The sequence below is a fragment of the Abramis brama genome (genome assembly GCF_963993115.1).
Source record: "Abramis brama genome assembly, chromosome: 7".
Taxonomy (NCBI): domain Eukaryota; kingdom Metazoa; phylum Chordata; class Actinopteri; order Cypriniformes; family Leuciscidae; genus Abramis; species Abramis brama.
Window position 1 is genome coordinate 11,906,445 of NC_139969.1, and position 19,552 is coordinate 11,925,996.

General features: G+C 38.0%; 2 protein-coding genes across 6 annotated transcripts in view; both read left to right on the forward strand.

The window, feature by feature from the left end:
• The window catches only part of hs6st1a (heparan sulfate 6-O-sulfotransferase 1a), a 127,243-nt gene extending 119,594 nt beyond the window's left edge, over positions 1–7,649 (forward strand). The window contains exon 2 of the mRNA XM_084119426.1: positions 4,016–7,649. Within this exon, the coding sequence (XP_083975552.1) occupies positions 4,016–4,739 (724 nt within the window). The 3' untranslated portion in view covers positions 4,740–7,649. The remainder of the gene's footprint in view (positions 1–4,015) is intronic.
• Positions 7,650–14,508: 6,859 nt separating this feature from the next.
• Positions 14,509–19,552, forward strand: part of uggt1 (UDP-glucose glycoprotein glucosyltransferase 1) — a 33,055-nt gene continuing 28,011 nt past the window's right edge. For 2 of the 5 annotated variants that reach the window (XM_084119314.1, XM_084119318.1), the window contains exons 1-10: positions 14,509–14,582; positions 15,390–15,528; positions 15,625–15,704; positions 16,988–17,118; positions 17,217–17,329; positions 17,837–18,011; positions 18,129–18,225; positions 18,315–18,396; positions 18,504–18,604; positions 19,249–19,348. In XM_084119314.1, the coding sequence (XP_083975440.1) occupies positions 14,510–14,582; positions 15,390–15,528; positions 15,625–15,704; positions 16,988–17,118; positions 17,217–17,329; positions 17,837–18,011; positions 18,129–18,225; positions 18,315–18,396; positions 18,504–18,604; positions 19,249–19,348 (1,091 nt within the window). In that variant the 5' untranslated portion in view covers position 14,509. Of the gene's footprint in view, positions 14,583–15,112; positions 15,240–15,389; positions 15,529–15,624; positions 15,705–16,987; positions 17,119–17,216; positions 17,330–17,836; positions 18,012–18,128; positions 18,226–18,314; positions 18,397–18,503; positions 18,605–19,248; positions 19,349–19,552 lie in introns of those variants that run through there. The other 3 variants (XM_084119316.1, XM_084119315.1, XM_084119317.1) reach the window with 3 other exon arrangements.

Sequence of the window (19,552 nt, forward strand, 5' to 3'; positions counted from 1 at the left end):
TTCTTTCTGTTATATCCTGTTTCCTAAAAGAAAACCTGTCCAGTCTTTTAATGCTGTCTGCTTCCTTTTTTTGGTCCTTTTTGTGTTTGTCCAACTCTATCATCTGTCAGGGACAGACGTGTGAATGAAGAGACATCACACAGGGAGAGCGGAAAGATAACAGAATGAGAATAGAGTGATGTTCACAAAGAAAGAGTGAGATTGAGTGTGATGGAGGTGTTTAACACTGGCTTCGACACACTGTAGAATATTGAACTCTGTGTGAGAGAATATACACTGAATCTTTTAGCAGAATTTGGACTGTGTGTGTGTGAGTGTCCTCGCGTGTGGGTGCAAGTCATAAGTGCCAGACTGTAGTGAGAGAATGTGTTTATACTGTAAATGTGAAGATTTTACTCTGACAAAAATGCTGACAAAAAAAAAAGAAAAGACAAAAAATGTACCTAGGAGTCAACATTTGCAACGTTTGGCTTGTTAAGTAGCATAGCCCTTTAGCCTCCATTTTGCAGGGAAAATGTATCCTTCGCCACTGACAACTGACAAACATTCAAAAGTTGCTTTAAATACTGAAGAACCGAAATCTAAGATGCATTTCAATTTTACATTTTATTATATATACGATTTGCTAGTAGATGTCATGCAGCAGCTGAACTGCCATTAATATGAATAGTAATACTAACTGATAGCTTAGACTATTCTTTTGACATCCTATGTCAGTTTTGCTTCTCAGGTAAATATATCTTTCTTTAAGCATGTTTTTACCGAAAAACATAAAGAGAAAGAAAAGGAATTTGAATGAGAGAGTTTTTCTACATTAAAAACCTAAGGCTCAACTGCAAATTTTGAATTTAAGTATTATTTCAGTATCTTATAGTAATTTTCTTAGGTAAATATTTGTTACTTCATGTTTTGTGTGTGTGTGTGTGTGTGTGTGTGTGTGTGTGTGTGTGTGTGTGTGTGTGTGTGTGTGTGTGTGTGTGTGTGTGTGTGTGTGTGTGTGTGTGTGTGTGTGTGTGTGTGTGTGTGTGTGTGTGTGTGTGTGTGCGTCTTTGCATTTACCGACTGGGTCATCACTGTACACGCTCAGCAGAATGTTTTTTCTTAGGTAAATATATGTTATTTTTAGGATGTAAAGACGTTTTTACTAGCAAACATGTTGAATATACTGATTAAGAGAGAGAATGTGGCAAATTTTCTGTTTATTTACCCTCAGGGTCAATGTTGTGCATAATGTGCAAGCGTTTGGTTGACTTGTTGCCGTCTCCAGCCCTGTCTTTCACAGATGAATAAATTCATGCATCTCTACCAGAGCTGTTAAAATAAATAAGTCTCCGCCGTTCACTACACTAATGTCTGATTCATTCTGCACCACGTACACTCAAGTGCACAAGAGGGACGCATCCAAGAATTCACTAATTTGGTGTTGGAGTGCAGATTCAGAATGGAAGAAAGGTGTTGTGGGACAAGTTATGCTCTTTTTCATATGCATTATGAAGTCTCACTGAAGCATATCAAGAGCTCTACAGTTCATTTCCCCTTTATGACCAGTTGTGTTCACACGCGTCAAAATTATTTTTATGCTGGAGGCGAGAGAAATTATAATTCTTACCTACCAGTAAAATATTACCATGTGGCTGCTGTTGGTCCTTTACTGCAATACAGATATTTATGATGTGAATAATGTAGCTAGCTATAGTTCCAGTTTATGAGAAAAAATTTTACACACTGCTTGCGTTTTAATGAGTCAATAAAACCCATAAAAAAATGTAATGTGCAGAAAATGTTTAAGACACAGTCTTCACACAGTATTCCATCCCATCTGTTAAATCGAAATAATTTCGTTTTAGGGATGTTCAAAGTTGACTAGTTGGTGGGCTGCCTAAACAATTATTTGACTTGTAGTTTTTAAGCACTTGATAAGTAACAAATATTTAAATAACTGGAACATTGCTTACAGCAATTTTCGGCAGTAATTGTTTTGTAGTATAGTTGTTTCCCAAAAACTACCTTTTTTTTTTGAGGAAGTTCCTGATCTATAAGGTAACTGGCATATAAGCAGAAACATTAAGATATTCATTAAAGGTGCCTTATGTAAAAATAAATAAATTCATACTCCACATTCCATACCAGATGGGGGCAGTATACCTCCAGAAAGTGAGTTGGTCTACTCTAGAGTATGAATATCTTCAAGCTACTCCCCTTCACCTTTACCAGTGAATATGTTCATATTCGTTTTGTTCATATTACATTTTTATTGTTAGTTTGAATTACATTAATTTGACAGACAGCATTCGCTGATGTTGACCAAGCTAGCGCCAACATAACCAGAGCTTCCAACTCTCACGCATTCACCGTGAGACACACGCAAACACTTTTCACACGCTCTCACCCCACACATCAATTTTCTCACGCACAGAAAAATCGCGAAGCAAAGAGGACACGGAGACCGACAGACTAGACAGAGCAGGTTAGTTATGATATAAAAAAATCTCAGCTCTCAGATTCTGTCAATTAAATACCGTTTTGGCGCTTGTAAATGTTACACGACAGATCCCTAGCGCATGTGAACCGATCATCTCTACTAGCTAATAGTAAAAAAATCACGAACACTGAAAGATACAGTAACGTTAGGCTACAACTTACCAAAATGTATTCCTCATACATAATATCGACCAATCAGTGTTTTTTATCATCGTGAAGAGGTCAATAACACAGCTGGAGAACAATTATGTCAGATTTACCTCAGGAAAGCCATTTAATAAACATAATATAGGTCACGTAGTTGGCAAGAAAAAAAGAGCAATAGAGATTGTGCTATGTGTACTATATTACAATACTGTATTTATGAACGTTATATACGTTTATCGAACAGCCTTCGATACATTTCTATGTTATAACTTCCCGAAAATCTACACAAACATATAAAACAAACTTCTAACGAAATACTAACAGCATCTTACTTACCAATCCAAACGAAATGTTGCAAGTTCGAAGTCAAACCTCATTTTTTTCATGTCCATTAGTTGTCTCCAGCGATGGAAAGCAGTGCCAATGTTTACTCTGGTTCTGTTCCTTTTTTATCATATTTTATTTGAATGTAGTAGTGGGCAGTAGGCTACTTTCCACACGATTGACATCAGGTTCAAGTACGCCCACAAGCCGTGCGAGTTATTCGTGTATTGCATGTTTGGCTGGTGGTTATGTTGCCGGCATACCGCCTCCCATGGCCGAAACTGGTATTACGACACCTGTCGGGCCGTGGCTATTAATGCTAATGCTAATTGAGGTTGATATCTCTGCAGCACTATAACTTGACATTTTTTTAATGACATCATCGCCCTTATTTCTTCTCATTCTTTTGATGCATGTAGCTCATTTTTTGGATATTTTTACCTAAATTTTTACATAAGGCACCTTTAAAGTGCCCTCTTGTGGTCAATTCTCACAAAATTTGACAGTCGACATTGTAAATTCGCCATTGTATAGGCGACCTACAGGTATGTACCAATTTGTTTCATGACCACTGGGCATCAAAGTCTGCATGAAACAGAAATCGTGAAAAAAGCAATCATCTGAGGTATATGGTTAATGGCTTCAAGAACAAGACAAAAAAAAATGGCAGGGTAGGGGAAGTTCATGTTAGGACATGCTAGCACTTCTACATGGCTATATTGGCTATGTGTATCAAGTTTTGTTAAGTTTAGACTTCCCGTTCAAAAGATATAGTTCAATTAGTCCATGTAGACCACACCCAAAAATGTGTTAGAAACGACTTGACGAAATCAAAATTCTTTTGAAAACTTTTTGTTGTGAGGGTCTCTAGAGGATGAATACAAAATATTGTGTAAATCGGACAAATGGCATAGGTGGAGATTTTTTTACCGAAAATGTTAAATGGCGGAAAAATATTGTAGACACAAGTGTAATCTGAGATATGCACTTAGTTTGTTTTGATTCAGGCATTTTCCTATTTACTTGTGTCCTAATCATTTCTCCGTCCCTTCTCATCCTACAGGAAGTTCTACTACATCACCCTGTTACGGGACCCCGTGTCTCGCTACCTGAGCGAATGGAGACACGTCCAGCGCGGGGCCACGTGGAAAACTTCCCTGCACATGTGTGACGGGCGAACCCCCACGCCGGAGGAGCTGCCCCCCTGCTACGAGGGCACCGACTGGTCGGGCTGCACGTTACAGCAGTTCATGGACTGTCCGTACAACCTGGCGAATAACCGACAGGTGCGCATGCTAGCCGACCTCAGCCTGGTGGGCTGCTACAACATGTCTTTCATCCCGGAGAAGAAGCGTGCGCAGGTGCTACTCGAGTCGGCCAAGAAGAACCTGCGAGACATGGCCTTCTTCGGCTTGACTGAGTACCAGCGCAAAACGCAGTACTTGTTTGAACGGACCTTCCACCTCAAGTTCATCCGGCCCTTCATGCAGTACAACAGCACGCGGGCCGCTGGCGTGGACCTGGACAACGACACGGTGCAGCGGATCGAGGAGCTGAACGACCTGGACATGCAGTTGTATGACTACGCCAGGGATCTTTTTCAGCAGCGCTACATGTACAAGCGACAACTGGAGCGAAGAGAGCAACGCCTAAAGAACCAGCCCGCCCTCTTCCCCTTTCGTCGGACGCCCAGCTCTGATCCTAATTTCAGGGATGACGGGCCGGAGTCCGAAGCGTCCCGATTGCCCACAGAGGACTACATGAATCACATCATCAACCGCTGGTAGCAGTGCTGGGGGGAGGGGGACGGGAAATACAGGTTGACGAGGAGGAAAAGAATGCGATCCCCAGGTCCAATCAAGCGGGAGAGGAAAATGGCAAACGAGAAAGAGACAGAACTTTAGCGCCACCATCAAATACGGCCCTCCCCCCTTCTGTTGTGCTCCAGGATATCCTTCGGTCGTCTCGGAGAGGGAGGACTCCAAATGCAGGACATCTGGCACTGCAAAGACTTTGCGTGCCAGGTCAGAAATGTGACTGACTAACTTAAAGCACTGAGCCTGAACTTAAAACTAAGAGGTGAAGACTTCTACGGGCGCAATCGCCCACAGAAGGAAAAAACATAAAAATTATCGAAATTATATTCACTGCAGATTTTAAAAGAATGAACCGAATGAAATTGTATAGAGGTATTTGCTTAAATGTCTGCTGCCATTTCAGCCATGACCTTGTGACGATAACGGTCTGTCTCTTTATTTTTTAGTTTATTATGGTCTGATTTCTTTGAATTATTTTTAAAAGGGATATTTTCGTCCCTCAAAGAGGTAAAACTCACAGCACTGAGACCAACAGAGCTGCCTAACACTTATTGGATGCAATTTATTAGCTTTTCATAATCAGTGATGACTTGAAGAGGTCTGTTCTATTGTCCTTTTTTGTGTGTATTTGCACGTCGGCTGCAAATTTCGTTGGACGGACAGACAACACGTGGACCATAGCCATTATTTAAGCTTTCAGCATACTGTACGAGAAAATCCCTGTGAGCTAAGTGTACTAATATAAACTTGCTGAATGTGAGAGGTCTTTCGTTTGTCCAGTCAGACAGAAGTCTAGGTTCTAGGTTGTCATCAGCACCCAATCCAGGCCATTTCTTGGTAGCCGAGTTGGGAAACTGGTGGAGATCCAAAGAGGAAACTGTGTCTTATTTTACCCTTGGTAAGGATAGGCTCTGTGTTTCCGAGCAAAGTCGTGCACTCTAAATGCGATTGACTCGATAATGATGCCTGTATGTCAGTCAATAACAGGAGCGTCGTAGAGTTTGTGTGTATGTGTATGCGAAAGAAAGAGCTCGTGAAACGCAAGCAGAAGGAAGAAGCAGCAAACGCAGCCTTTATAAATGTCACCACCATTCCCAATTCCCAGAGACTACTCATTATTTAGTATGCGGGTAGATGGAGGATGACTGTGTGTGTTTGAGATTTTAAGCATTCTATTGAGGATGACTGTTTTGAGTATGCAAGCATGTTTGGGTGTTACTTTTTTTCTTTGTGAGTGTGTGCAAGTTTGTGTTTCATGACCAATCTCTTGCCATGGTCCTCAGGGACTGAAGCTGTTGCCAGTAAGGGGAGAAGAATGATGTCACATGTCTCCCCTTGTGCATATATTTGTTAACTTTGAGTTGTTTGTTGTTAAAGGAATAGTTCACCCTGAGAAATGACAATTCTGTCAGTACTTACTCAGTCCCAACCTGTATGACCCAAAAACGAGATGTTTGCAGAATGCTCAAGCTGCTCATTTCCATGCAAATGAAGATAAATAGGGAAAATGGACAAAAAATACCAGAAAAGTATAAAGTAAGTCATACAGACTTGTGCACTATATTTAAAGTATTCAAGTGTATTCCAAGTCACTTAAGTCATATTGACTGTTTTTTTGTCACTTCTGGAGCTTGACAGCTCCAGTCCTCATTCACTTTCATTGTACATAAAAGAGCAGCGTGAACATCCTGCAAAGCGTCTCCTTTTAAGTTCCACTGAGGAAAGAAAGTCATACAGATTTGAAACGACCAGAGAGAGTAAATAATGACAGAATTGTCATTTCTCTGGGCGAACTGTCCCTTTAAGTTGATGACTACACACAACAACATCAGAGTGCGAATAAGGTATCAGGAAGAATTACCCTACTGGAAATGTGTCATTCCTGTTTAACTGACTCTTAAGGTGTTATGAGGGACATTTTACTTTACTTACTGCTCTGCAATGGGAATTTATTTTCTCAGTAACCATAAAGACAGACTACTCTTCACCTACTGCATATTTAATCAAACCTAGAGTGTTGTTATGTTATACAGGAACAAACGTCTTATCATGAACGATCTGCATAACTCATGAATGATGAAGCCCTTTATTAATATATTGATGTGATGCTGTCATTCCCTTCAGCTGATATGCTCTCCTAATGGAAACCCTCTGTGGGTTGTAGTAAATGTTGGTCTCATTGCAAAATAGTTTGGTGACCAAATGTTTCTAAGTCTTAATTCAATTCAATGACGTACAGCTAATCAGAGTAGAGAATTGTTGTGCTTTAAAATTGATCACTGTCAAGTATTAGGTCAGAAACATACTCTACAGTGGCAGTAACAAATCTCAATACTCAAAGCCTGGGGTAACAAAGTCACCTTTAAATATCTGTGCCATTAAAATGGATGTGTTATTCAGGTAACTAGCTACTGTATAAACATGTAGATGGTTTAACTTTTACTTACTTGCTCAGCTAGATTCCCTTCAAACTATTGCTCAGCCATTGACGTTAGTTGACCTAAAAAAAGAAAACGGACTAACAGTGTATGCTATAGCACCTCTTGTGGTAATTCTGAGAATGCCACACATTTGAATGGATTGCATTCAAACTGTTTTCAGAACACAGCAGTATCTAAAATTAAGTTAGATGCGTTTGCCTTCACCTACTACTGTAGAGTACGTTTCCGACCTTATGTGAGTCTAGCAAAATGACTCAAACTCTTTTTGAAAGAATGTGAGTGTTTGTTGAGTGCGAGAGCAGCACTAGCGAATCCTTGAGCTCTGCTCGCGGGTGCATTTATTCATCACATCCAATTCATCTGCTCTGGGTATTTTTCTCATCATTTCAACAATGGATCGTCAAATACACCATTAAAAAATCATTTTTATATAAACATGTCAATGCTTCCTGTCTTATTTTCATTTATTACGGAGGTGCTCAGGGAAAGTGTCACACAAGCACAATTTAGGTATATTATGGATTATTTTAATTTTAACTTCTGTGGACATTAATATAGACAATCAATTTGACTCTTCTTTGACAGTTTGTGAAAATTAATGAAAAAGTGGTTATAATAATGCACTTCAATGGAATATACAGTTGTAATCCAAATTATTCAACCCCCACTGCAAATCAGGTTTATTAACAAACTTTACAGACTTTCAGCTGTTTGCACTGAACAAATCAAACAAAAATAATTGATAGTAAAAAGTAAATAGCTCAACACAACAAATGAAAGTGGTTTCCCCAAATTCTGAAAACTGAAAATGCAACTTTTAATGACTTATGCAGTCTCAAAATTATTCAACCCCTTCATGGCAAGCATTTTTTGTATTTAGTAGAGCACCCTTTTGCTGTTATGACCTGCTGAAAACGAGATGTATAACCAGACACCTGCTTCTGGCAGCATTTCTGAGGAATCTTAGCACATTCCTCATGAGCAATGGCCTCCAGTTCAGTAGATTCAAAAGTTCAAAAAGGTTTGTGTGCTATAACCGCCTTCTTCAAATCCCACGAGAGATTTCTATGGGGTTCAAATCAGGTGACTGTGATCGACTGTAGAATCTTCCAGGTCTTCTCTTAACTTTTTGGGCCATTCTTTTGACTTAGCCATATTTCTAACATGCAGTCAAACATAACACTCCACAAACCTAGCCAGTTCAGATATTATATTGTGTTCTAGCTCAAGCAAACCTGGTGCAACTAATGAAGCCTTTGATTAGTTGCATCAGGTGTGCTTCTATTCTATTCAGGGGGTTGAATCATTTTGAGACTGCAGAAGTCATTAAAAGTTGCATTTTCAGTTGAAATTGGGGAAACCACTTGAAACATTTTATATGAATAATTTTGATTACAACTGTATTAACCCCCATGTAGTAGCCTAACATATTTTTTTCAGATTCATTTCATAAAATCCATAGCTTATACTTCGAAGAAATTTGACTTCCTGGAGGATCATGTCATTAAGATCGGAGGTTGTGTTTGTTAAAGAAATATCACAGGATGGAAGGTGATGTTGAGGACCATGAAAACCTGTAAAATTATTATGAAGCAATAACAAGAAGACATTTTGTTTGAAATCTTTTAATTAAAGAAATTAAATATATAGATATTCTTTCTAATTAAATGCCAGTTTTTCTTGTTTGACATGGCAAAACTGGCAACGTTCATTCAAACTACATTTAGAAAAGATATTATATAGAAAAAAATGTCATTATTTTATAAAAAATATTTAAAAGTATACAAATATTTAAAAATAGAGAAGTTATTTTAAATTGTAATAATATTTTTTACAATATTACTGTTTTTAGTGTATTGTATGCAGCCTGTTGGGCATAAAACTTTCAAAAACATTCTGAAATATCTTACTTTTGAAAGGAATTTTGATATAATAAAAACAATTACTATGATTTCCATTTTTATATATTGACAATTTTCTCCAACTCAAAAGAGATGGAAATGAAAATGCACTGCGGGAATGACCCTTTGAAACTCAAACACAGAGCTGACAGGCAGCATCTCACCACACACAGCGCTGAAGCCTCGGCTACGCTACAGAAGCAGCTGACTCAGACGAGAGCGCTCTCCCTGGTAATTACTAAATATCTCCTGGCACGGATATCAAGACACGCTTCTTTGTCCTGTTGAATTGAACGGTGGAGAAGCACCGTATCAGCAGCCATTATTGTCTGAAATGGATGGGGGTAATCACTCCGGCTCCTCTGAGTTCTGCAGGGGTAATGAATTGCCACACTGTGTCTCTTGGACAAGAGCCACGCCGAGAATCACTTGCACCCGGGCCATTGTTCTTCCAGGATATAATAAGAATTTCCAGTATTACAAATACAGTATAAAGAGAAGATGAAGTGGCTGGGAAAAGAATGAGGAAAGTTTCTAGCTCTGCACAATAATATTGAACCTAGACGATGAAGGCAAACAACATACTTTTGTTTTGAGCTCAACAATTAACCACTGGCTTCAGCAGCTCTTTGAATTTATTAAAACAAAAAGAGCCTAAAATTATCCAAGCATGTATCCAGATATTCAGCACTGGAGTGGACCAAGTTTTTTTTAAAGGGATAGTTCACCCAAATTAAATTTAGTTACCTCACTGTAAAAAGTGTTCAGTTCACTTAAAAAATGAAGTAAACCCGTTGCCTTAAAGTTATGGAATAAATAAACGTAATGCTTAATTGAAAAAATTAAGTTATGTGAACTTGACAATTCCACATTACTTAATGTAATTAAGGACCCCATTGTAACATCCTACAAGAAAAAAAAAAAAAAAATGACATCTAGTAATAATATTCACATTAATCAGATAGTGGTTGTGTCTGAAATCGCCACATACCCTCATATCAATATCAAATTTATTTCTAGAACACAGTTCCAGAAGTGGGATTGAATGTGAGATTTAATAAGTGCACTCAATAACGTCCACAATGGTTTCGGACACCCAAATGGCTGTTTCCTCAAATAGTGCCCTGTTTAAAGTCTCTATGAAAAGTTTTTTGGCTTTTAGTATGAATATGTTAGTCTTACTGTTATCTATAAGCTAGTGTGCTCCAAAACAATGACAAAATTGGCATTTACTGTAGAAGACCAAACCCAGCGTTGAAAATGAAAATCAGGTTGATGTCAGAATCCAACGTCAGATTGACGTCAATCTCCAACATTGGACAAACGTTGTATTGTGGTTGAAAATGAAAATCGAACTACATTTACATTACATTTATGCATTTGGCAGACACTTTTATCCAAATCGACTTGCATTGAATTTCAAGGTACACATTTACATTACATCTACAGGAAAGCCTAATCAGTCGGGTTCTGACGTCAACCCGACTTTCATTTCCAACCAAAATCCACGTTGGATTTGGATGTTGACGTCAACATGACGTCGGTTTCTGACGTCAATATGACGTCGGGTTCAACTCGACTTTCAGTTCCAACCAAAATCCAACGTCTCTCCGACGTTGGATGTTGACGTCAATCTGACGTCGGGTTCTCGCCCGACTTTATTTTCCATTTTTGTGTGTGTGTGTGTGTTCTCTTTTATATTGCAAAGAGGAAGTTTTAGTTTATTTAGTTATTTTAGTGCTTCAACTTAAAGGAAAATGAAAAATGCATCCTTGGCAACTGAAATAAAATAAGTTTTTAATATTCTATTTTCAGTTAATGATTATTTTAGTTCAAGTAGCCATTTTTATGGTTTTAGTTTTAGTCAGGCGTTGCGATAGTAAATCCAAAAAGGAGAAATGCATGATGCAGAATGAACAATAAACAGTATTTAATAATCCAGGAAGGCCGATGCAAAAACACAACGGACATAACTTCAACACGAGACAAAGAACAGAGGATAACTAAGGGATTAAATAATTACCTGTCAATCATTATGTGTTCCTTTGTTCTAGATTCTAGAACTAAACCAAAACAGAACATACATGTGACAGTTTTAGCTAAATAACAAATAATACACTACATCATCCCTAACCTAACCCAAACCCAACCGTTGGGTTTAAAAATGTAATTCATGCCAACATTTGACCCAAAAATGGGTTGAAACAACCCAGCATTTTTAGAGTGTATAATAATAGCTAAATAATAATACTGAGGGAGGCGACACCTCCCTCTCAGCATCTAAAGTGGTTCCTGCCCCGATCGTATCACAAAATCACCTCAAATGGCTTCGTTTAAAACTCGTCACAGTAAATTAGGTTTTAGCGGTACTGATCTCTAATCATTAGTCATCAATTGCCGGTGTAATTTACATTGCGAGTGTTCTTCGGTTCTGAGCTTTGATTTGAATGCACAAAGAGGATGATCTGGAACTGATGTGGCCACTTAACCTTTTATGCAGGAGGTCCTTACTTGACTTTTAAAAGTGAGACATATAATTTAGCACCGGGGAACATAAGTCAGTGCCATGGAAACATGATGTCACATCCTCGAAAAGCTTTCAGACTCCATTGGTATTCCCCTCGAAATCTGCTTATCGGGTGTTTCCCCATAGCACTTCTTGAGGAATTTAGTGTCGAGAGTTGACATCGTTCTCTGAAATTTTACAGAATATTAAACTCTGTTCTGAATCACATTGTTGGCTTTGAAGGACTTCTGCAAATCGCCTCTTAATCAGGGTAATTGATTTTTACGAGCAGACCCCTTTTGCAGCAGGCTGCTGGTTTTACAGCCCCCCTCAGAGATAAAAGGTGGGCGATCCAGTGGAAAGGTTAACAGCCACTGCGGCAAGAGGAGAGCGGCTTTGCCCTACTTTTCTGTCCACGGGCTAATGCATAATGGAGCCACCTTGACCCCATAAAGCACCCAGGGCTCCCTGTCCCCTTAGAAGCACACTTCGACTTGTCACACTTGATCTACAGTTTAATTTGATGCTAGAGCATGCAATTTCTGCCACAATTTCACCGAGTGTGTTGCTCTACCCCAAGAAAGGCCAATGGAAGCATGTATAAATATCCGGCTGAAATATCAAGCATGCCCTTGTCAGTTCAAGCTTGGGTGGTAATAGCCAGATCCAGGGTGTCCAATCATGTCCGATATTGATAAAAAGAGCATGTATTTTGGCATCTGACCCGGCAGTGGCATTGAGCTGTTTAGCAGCAGGCTGTCTCTGCAGGCTGTTTAATTCTCATTCTGGGTAAGCAGGAAGATTTGGCAAATATGAGAATCGCCTATGGCTTGGAAGCCGTGTCTCAAAATGCTATGCAAGTAGTCTTTTGTTTGATGTAGAATTCTGGTAATAAAAAATCTTCCCAATTGAAGTTTCCGATCTTTGCTAACAGCCTGAAAGCATTTAGATAATTTGTAATGCAAGATAAATATGTAAAATGCAACTTTGTGAATCCCAAAAGGGATTAAAATCTAGATGTTTATTTCCTCTGACAAGATGATTGAGAATCAAATATTTACAATGAGAGACTTGTGTTGCTTTATAAAATCAGACGTGTCAATTCTAAAAAAGTTGCAGCTGAACTAGGCATAAAGTCTTTTTGAATTATACATCCTTTATTTCCACATTTATTTAAATAGTGCTTTATATAGATTGTTTCAAAGCAGTGTGGGATAAACAGGATAATAATGATTAATGACACAAACATCCTCAAATATGAGACAAATTCAAATTCTGCTGTAAAGCAACTCAGCAGAAGACAATATTGTGCTTATTCAGTGTACTTATTCATCATTATGAGATGAAGTTGAATCAGATAAAGCAGCTCTGCAGAAAACAGTGGTGTCATCATCCAGATTCCAGCTCAATTCAGGGAAAGTTTGCATAATTAACAAATAAGCATTATTGTTTGAATTGTTCCTCCTTTTTATTGTCATGAAGGGGTCACCAAGCCCATGATAAATCAAAGGGGACACTTAGGTGGAACCAAATCATTCAACCCCTGTTTTTAGGCTGAATTTACCCAAGGGACGGTGAGTTATACAGTACTTGCACAAGGTGCATTTGAGTTCATGAGGTATGAAAAATCTTTAAGTGTACAAGGGAACATAAAAGGATGTGTGTGGCTGACAAATGTGTGTATCAGTGAATTCAGAATCAGTTTGGTATAAGATGATCTGCACAATGTTATGATTTTCTAATTTAATGGATAAGCAAAGGGATATAATGTGAAGTAAGTTTAATACTGTCAGTTCTCCCAAGCAATGTGTTCAGTAGAAACAATCAATAAATAGGCCTACATGAGTACAATTTACAATCAATGAGTAGTTGATGAATAAAAAAATATATATATATTTAATATCTTTGGTTACATTATATATTTTAAAAGTACTTTTACACAAATTAAACATGCTACTGCTTGAAATTTCATGGCATCTACCCAACCATATGGATTATATAGAAATACTTAACCCATTAATACTAACATTTACTATTCTATGGGGATCTATAAAAAAAGTAAATAAAAACCCTGATACTTGTACTTAGACTAACTGGGACTGACACAGCACTTGCATATTGTTGCTCTATTGTTGATGTGATTGCTTTTGCTCTCCTCATTTGTACGTCGTTATGGATAAAAGCGTCTGCTAAATGATAAAATGTAAATGTAAAAATAGGCTACACTGTAGGTGTGTCAGTGGAATAAAGTAGTGAGGCAGCTGTTTAAAAACGTATTAAAATAAAGCAGCACGAAAATAGGCATCATACACAGAGCGATGGAAAGCAAAACAGTGATGCATTTCGTCGTTAACGCATTGTCCCTAAAAATCCAAATTCCATTTTTGCACGTTTAAATCAGTCAGTTAAAGGGATAGTTCATCCAATAATGAAAATTCTGAAAGTTGTTCCAAACCAGAATGTATTTCTTCTACTGAACACAAGTAAGAAACATAATATATTTTGAAGAATATGGGTAACCAAACAGTTGATGTTTGTATTATACATTGTTATTATTCTTCAAAATATATTCTTTTGTGTTCAGCAGAAGAAAGAAATTCATACTGGTTTGGAGCAACTTGGGAGTGAGTGGGTGAACTATGCCTTTAAAGGCTCCTGCGCGGTCTTCTTGAGCCAAAATGGCGTCTATAACGCATAAGCTGTCTAGCGTATAGCCAGCGAAAAACATTGCAGTATGTTGTTCTCTTTAATCATATTAATGATATGTGTCAACCCATAAGATATTATATTTTATTACTACAGTTGTTAATGTGACACTCATAGTATGATATGGTATTTTGCATATGCTTAATGCAATTTTTTTCTGAAAGGCACAGAGAGCAGGACCCACACATGAACCGTAGAATGGACCACTTACACCGTCCAAACATGGCAACTCACGAAGCAGATTCAGAAGCCGGTTCTGGTATGATTACTCACTTTAACCTCAGAATAATTCTGTCGCATTACATTTATTGCGATAATAGTCTGTATGAATACGTCACATGCATTTTGCAACTGGGTCGAAGCAAATGTATGTGATTAGTCATGCTTGCACAGGTAACATACTGGCAGTGCGTTACAAAGAAAAGCTCATTTAAACGCTGGACTCTTCTTGTTAGATTCGTTTCTTGATATTATTTTCTAATTGTGTTTCAATTAAATCGCACCTCATTCTCGTAATCTGTATAACCCTTTATAAATCGTTCGCATTATGATCACATATGTCATAATATTATACCAGTTGTTTTTACTCAGTGTGTTTTCATTTTATTTGAGTGCTAGTTTGACGATATAAATAAAAATGTCATCTATCTTCGTAAAATATGCTTTTGAAATATTTTTTTATAATGCAGGAAGTTAATAAGAACCCGGAACTACAGCTCGACGAGAACGCTGATTGGATGACGCTAATCTTAATGTCCACGCTGAGAGCTCTGATTGGCTTAGAGTTAGATCGCGCTGTCCTCTTCAAGCTGTCAAATGAAGTGAAATACAATTCGAAGCAGAAACATATGAATGCTAACATTGAATACCCTTGTGAGACCCTATATGTAAATGCGTTTTATGATGTCAATTTGATGTATGTATGTAATGTAGTTTAAAGGAACAGTTTCAAAGTTTGTTTCACTTTCCTTTTCATATTTGAAATGTTTACCTACTCATTATTGGTGTGCTATTACTTCTGTGAGTCCCCTCTTCCAGCAGAGACTAACTGGTTTCATATTCTCAGGCTTTTGTGGGAAAATGTGGATGCTGTGTGCTGCACTGCTGGCTCTGGTCTCTGTCAACTCTGTCAATGGGGACTCAAAAGCCGTTACAACAACACTGACCACTAAATGGCCCTCTACACCACTCCTGCTGGAGACCAGGTTAGCTTGAACGACAGCATCATGGATGACAGCATGTTTAATATATAATTTTATCTTCCCGTTTACTATTAATAAAAATGGCATTATATTTTACAGTGAGTTTCTTGCTGAAGAGAGTCAGGAGAAGTTCTGGAACTTTGTAGAAGCTAATCAAAATATTGAGAATGAACATGATGGTAATATTTGATATGAATCCTATGTTTTACTTTTACTTCTTACTCATGCAAAGGCTTGTCAGCCTGTTTGCTTATTTGTTATGAAGCCTTTGAGATCTTATATTTGATTTAAGTAATATCACATGTGCAAGAGTGCTGTTGTACTGAATATCATATACTAAAATATTGCATACTTTTATGCAGTTGTTTGCTATATTAAACGTTAAAGGGTTAGTTCACCCAAAATTGAAAATTCTTACATCAGTCACTCACCCTCATATCGTTCCCAACCCACCATAACACTTTTTCTGTCAGGACCACTATCGTCAAATACGATTGACAATTAGCATACAGTTTGGATTGGCGGTATGGTTCTGTTCTGGGCAAGAACTCCCTGCGCATCCATGTAGCCCAGCATGGATAAGAGCAGGGAGAGCAGCAATAACCCCCCTTTAGGGTAAATAGAACAGAACCAACATGAATGTATTGCAGATATCATTCATTCAAGATTTTAAAGTACAACATAATTCGAAAATTTATTCTGATTCAAGGGGAATCAGAAGGCCAAATCCTGACTGACGAGAGGAGGAGCTGGGGATGGAGGAGGGTAATTAGCTCCTGAGAAACGCGATAGATGCTGATAATACTGAAGGAGCTTATATATGTATACGGTGATAGGCGTCGTATTCCTATAGGTAGATGTGGATCAGCTGAGAGTCAGCTGCTGCGAGCTTGACTAACGTGATCGTTCATCTTTGAAATGCAAATGATGATCTTTTTAGTGAAATCTGAGAGATTTCTGTCCCTCCATTGAAAGTCAGTTCACCATAAACTCTGACGCTTCAAGGCGTTCATTAAGATATCATAAAATAAATCCATACAAATTGAACGATTTAATACAAGTCTTCTGAAGCAACACTATCGCTTTAAATGATGAACAGATGTAATTCACGCTTTTATTCACATATAAACATTGTTCAGCAAACTTGTTCAGAAGATTAAACCGCTAAACCCCAATCTATATGAACATTTTGAACCTTCAGAGTTTTGTGTCAATAGACTTTCAAATGAGGGACAGAAATCTCTCAGATTTCAATAAAAATAAAGTCTTATGGGTTTGTATTGACATGAGGGTAAGTAATTGATGACAGATTGCAAATTTTCTTTTGGGTTTTGAACTAACTCTTTAAAATTAATTTATTACAGTTAATAAAAATAGTTCCAGTTGCACCAACATTATTTGTGTTGTTGCTCTTGAAATGTGGATGGCCAATCAGTTTACAGCACTGTTGTCTATATTTCAGACACGGATCTGGCTTACTACGATCTGATCCTGAAGAGAGCCAGTGCGCTGCTGAGCCCAGTGCAGCTTAACCTGCTGAAATTCGCCTTATCTTTGAGGGCCTACTCATCCACCGTCCATTCCAGCCAGCAGGTGAGTGATGCCTCTCCGCAGCTGTTTAATGTAAACTCAGAGTAAATCTGGATAAAACCGGTTTGACTCGACGTGTTATGTGCTGTTTGTCCATGTAGATCGCATCTAATGAGCCTCCTCCGTCTGGCTGTAAAGCGTTCTTCAACGTACATGGACAGACATCTTGCGATACTGAAAGACTTAAAGTCATGCTGGATAATGCCTTAGAACGGTGAGTAACATGACCTACAAAGCTCAAGTAAAAATGACTGAAGAAACATTGAATGAATTTACCAATTTCCACCAAAATATTTTAGTTAATCTGGTGGAGTGACTCACAAAATTCCTTTTTACATGGATAATATCTTTGGTATGCCTGAAAATGTTGTTAATTGGGACAGGAAGTAAATAATGCACTTTCAGATTTGTAATGCTAGAATTATTAAGCATAAATTATGTTAAATCTAAATATTTGTACAGATGCTAGCAAATGAAAGTCTAAATGTTGGACTTCCAAAATCCATCTAAAACTACATAAACATTTTTTTTTTTAACATTGTATTATAACTATTGTAAATGTGGTTTTCATGTCCTCATATTAATTGAGAGACTATTGTACATTTAATATTTGTACTTTTATAAACAGATTTCCAAACATACATTTTCTCTTATACAAAAAAATGACATGATAGCTAACCTAAACAACTGTTTATTTTTATTTTTTTTCTTTACTTTTTAGGCCAAAGCCATACTTGTTCAAAGGTGATCACAAATTCCCCTCAGCCAATCCTGATGCACCGGTTGTGATTCTTTATGCTGAGATGGGCACCAAAGAATTCTCCAGATTCCATCAGTTGATGTTGGCCAAAGCCAACAAGGGCCTGATCACTTACGTTTTACGGCACTTTCTCTCTGTAAGGATCAAAACTCTTCATACATTAAAGTAAAATATGTTAAATCCAAATGCAATGAATGTTGTCTTTTCATTTTAAGATTAAAAAAGTCTTCCATATACTCTATCACCCATGCAGAACCCCAGCAAGAGTAAAGTGCACCTCTCTGGATATGGAGTGGAACTGGCCATCAAAAACCAAGAGTACAAAGCCAAAGATGACACCCAAGTTCAGGGTATGATAGCAGTCTTTATATTGGATATTTGTATAATTTAAAGACAGAAATCTTTTTAATTAGCAAACTCTTTTCTCCACTTTTCACAGCTGGAGCTGATGCGAATGCCACCATAATAGGTGAAAATGATTCTGTGGATGAAGTCCAAGGCTTTCTGTTTGGCAAACTCAAGTAAATTAACTTTTCATAAACCGAACTCTCCATTGACTAAAATGCTTGCTTATGTTTGAGATTACATAACTATAGATCTTGATAGCACATATTGTTGTATTTGTCAGGACCATTTATCCTGAACTTAAGGAACAGCTGAAGGAGCTCCGGAACCATTTGGTTGAGAGCACCAATGAGATGGCGCCACTTAAAGTTTGGCAGATGCAGGGTGGGTGTTTCTGAACTGGTGGAACTGCTGGCATCGCTGGCATCTATGATATTTTTATTTAATGCCTGCTTGTTGGATGATAGTGTTTTTTATTAAAGCGGAAGACTGAACAGTTTCTCTTGCTGCATTTTTAACACGGTTAAGGTAGCAGAGCCTCTCTTGCCATTGCTTAAATGTATAATTGGCACACTTATAATAATTCCACTACATCAAGGCCTTTCAAACTCAATTATTGTATTACCTGTGACTAAAGGAGCACTCGGGTTGCTCAATACTCATTCTGACGATATGCAAACGGACCGTTTCCACATTCTTAATTAGCTTTGGTTCTGCTGGCTTGTGCGGTTGTCAAACACAACTCCCTCTAGTCCAGAGCTCATTACTGCTCTATCAAGGTAAACTCATCAGAGACTAGTCACATTTAGCAAAACCTCTGAGCCAACACACACACACACACACACAGTTGAATGCAATGTTCCCAACAGTACTGTAAAAGTGCTTTGGCACATCAAATTAATTTTATGTAGAATTAGAGAAATTGGCATACCGTATACAGGTCATGGCTATTTCAAATGAGACCTTGAATATTTCAAGAGCTGAAATGCAAGTTTGAATAACATTAGCTTTTTATCCTCCTCCTCAAGATCTCAGCTTTCAGACTGCCGCCCGTATCCTGGCAGCTCCCTCTGTGGACGCTCTCAATGTCATGAAGGATTTGAGCCAGAACTTCCCTACCAAAGCCAGGTAAAGAACTATCTGTGTATCTATTACAGTCCTAACCAGACATGATGAAGCATCAAAAATTCCTGTTTCCTTTTGTGTTTGTTTTCTTAGTTTGACATTTTGTTTTGAAATATCATCGGTCCGAAATCCTGCTCCACTTAGCTGTGTATTTTTGCTGCGTTCATGTAATGTCGTAATTACCGTACTTACGAGATGACAACACTT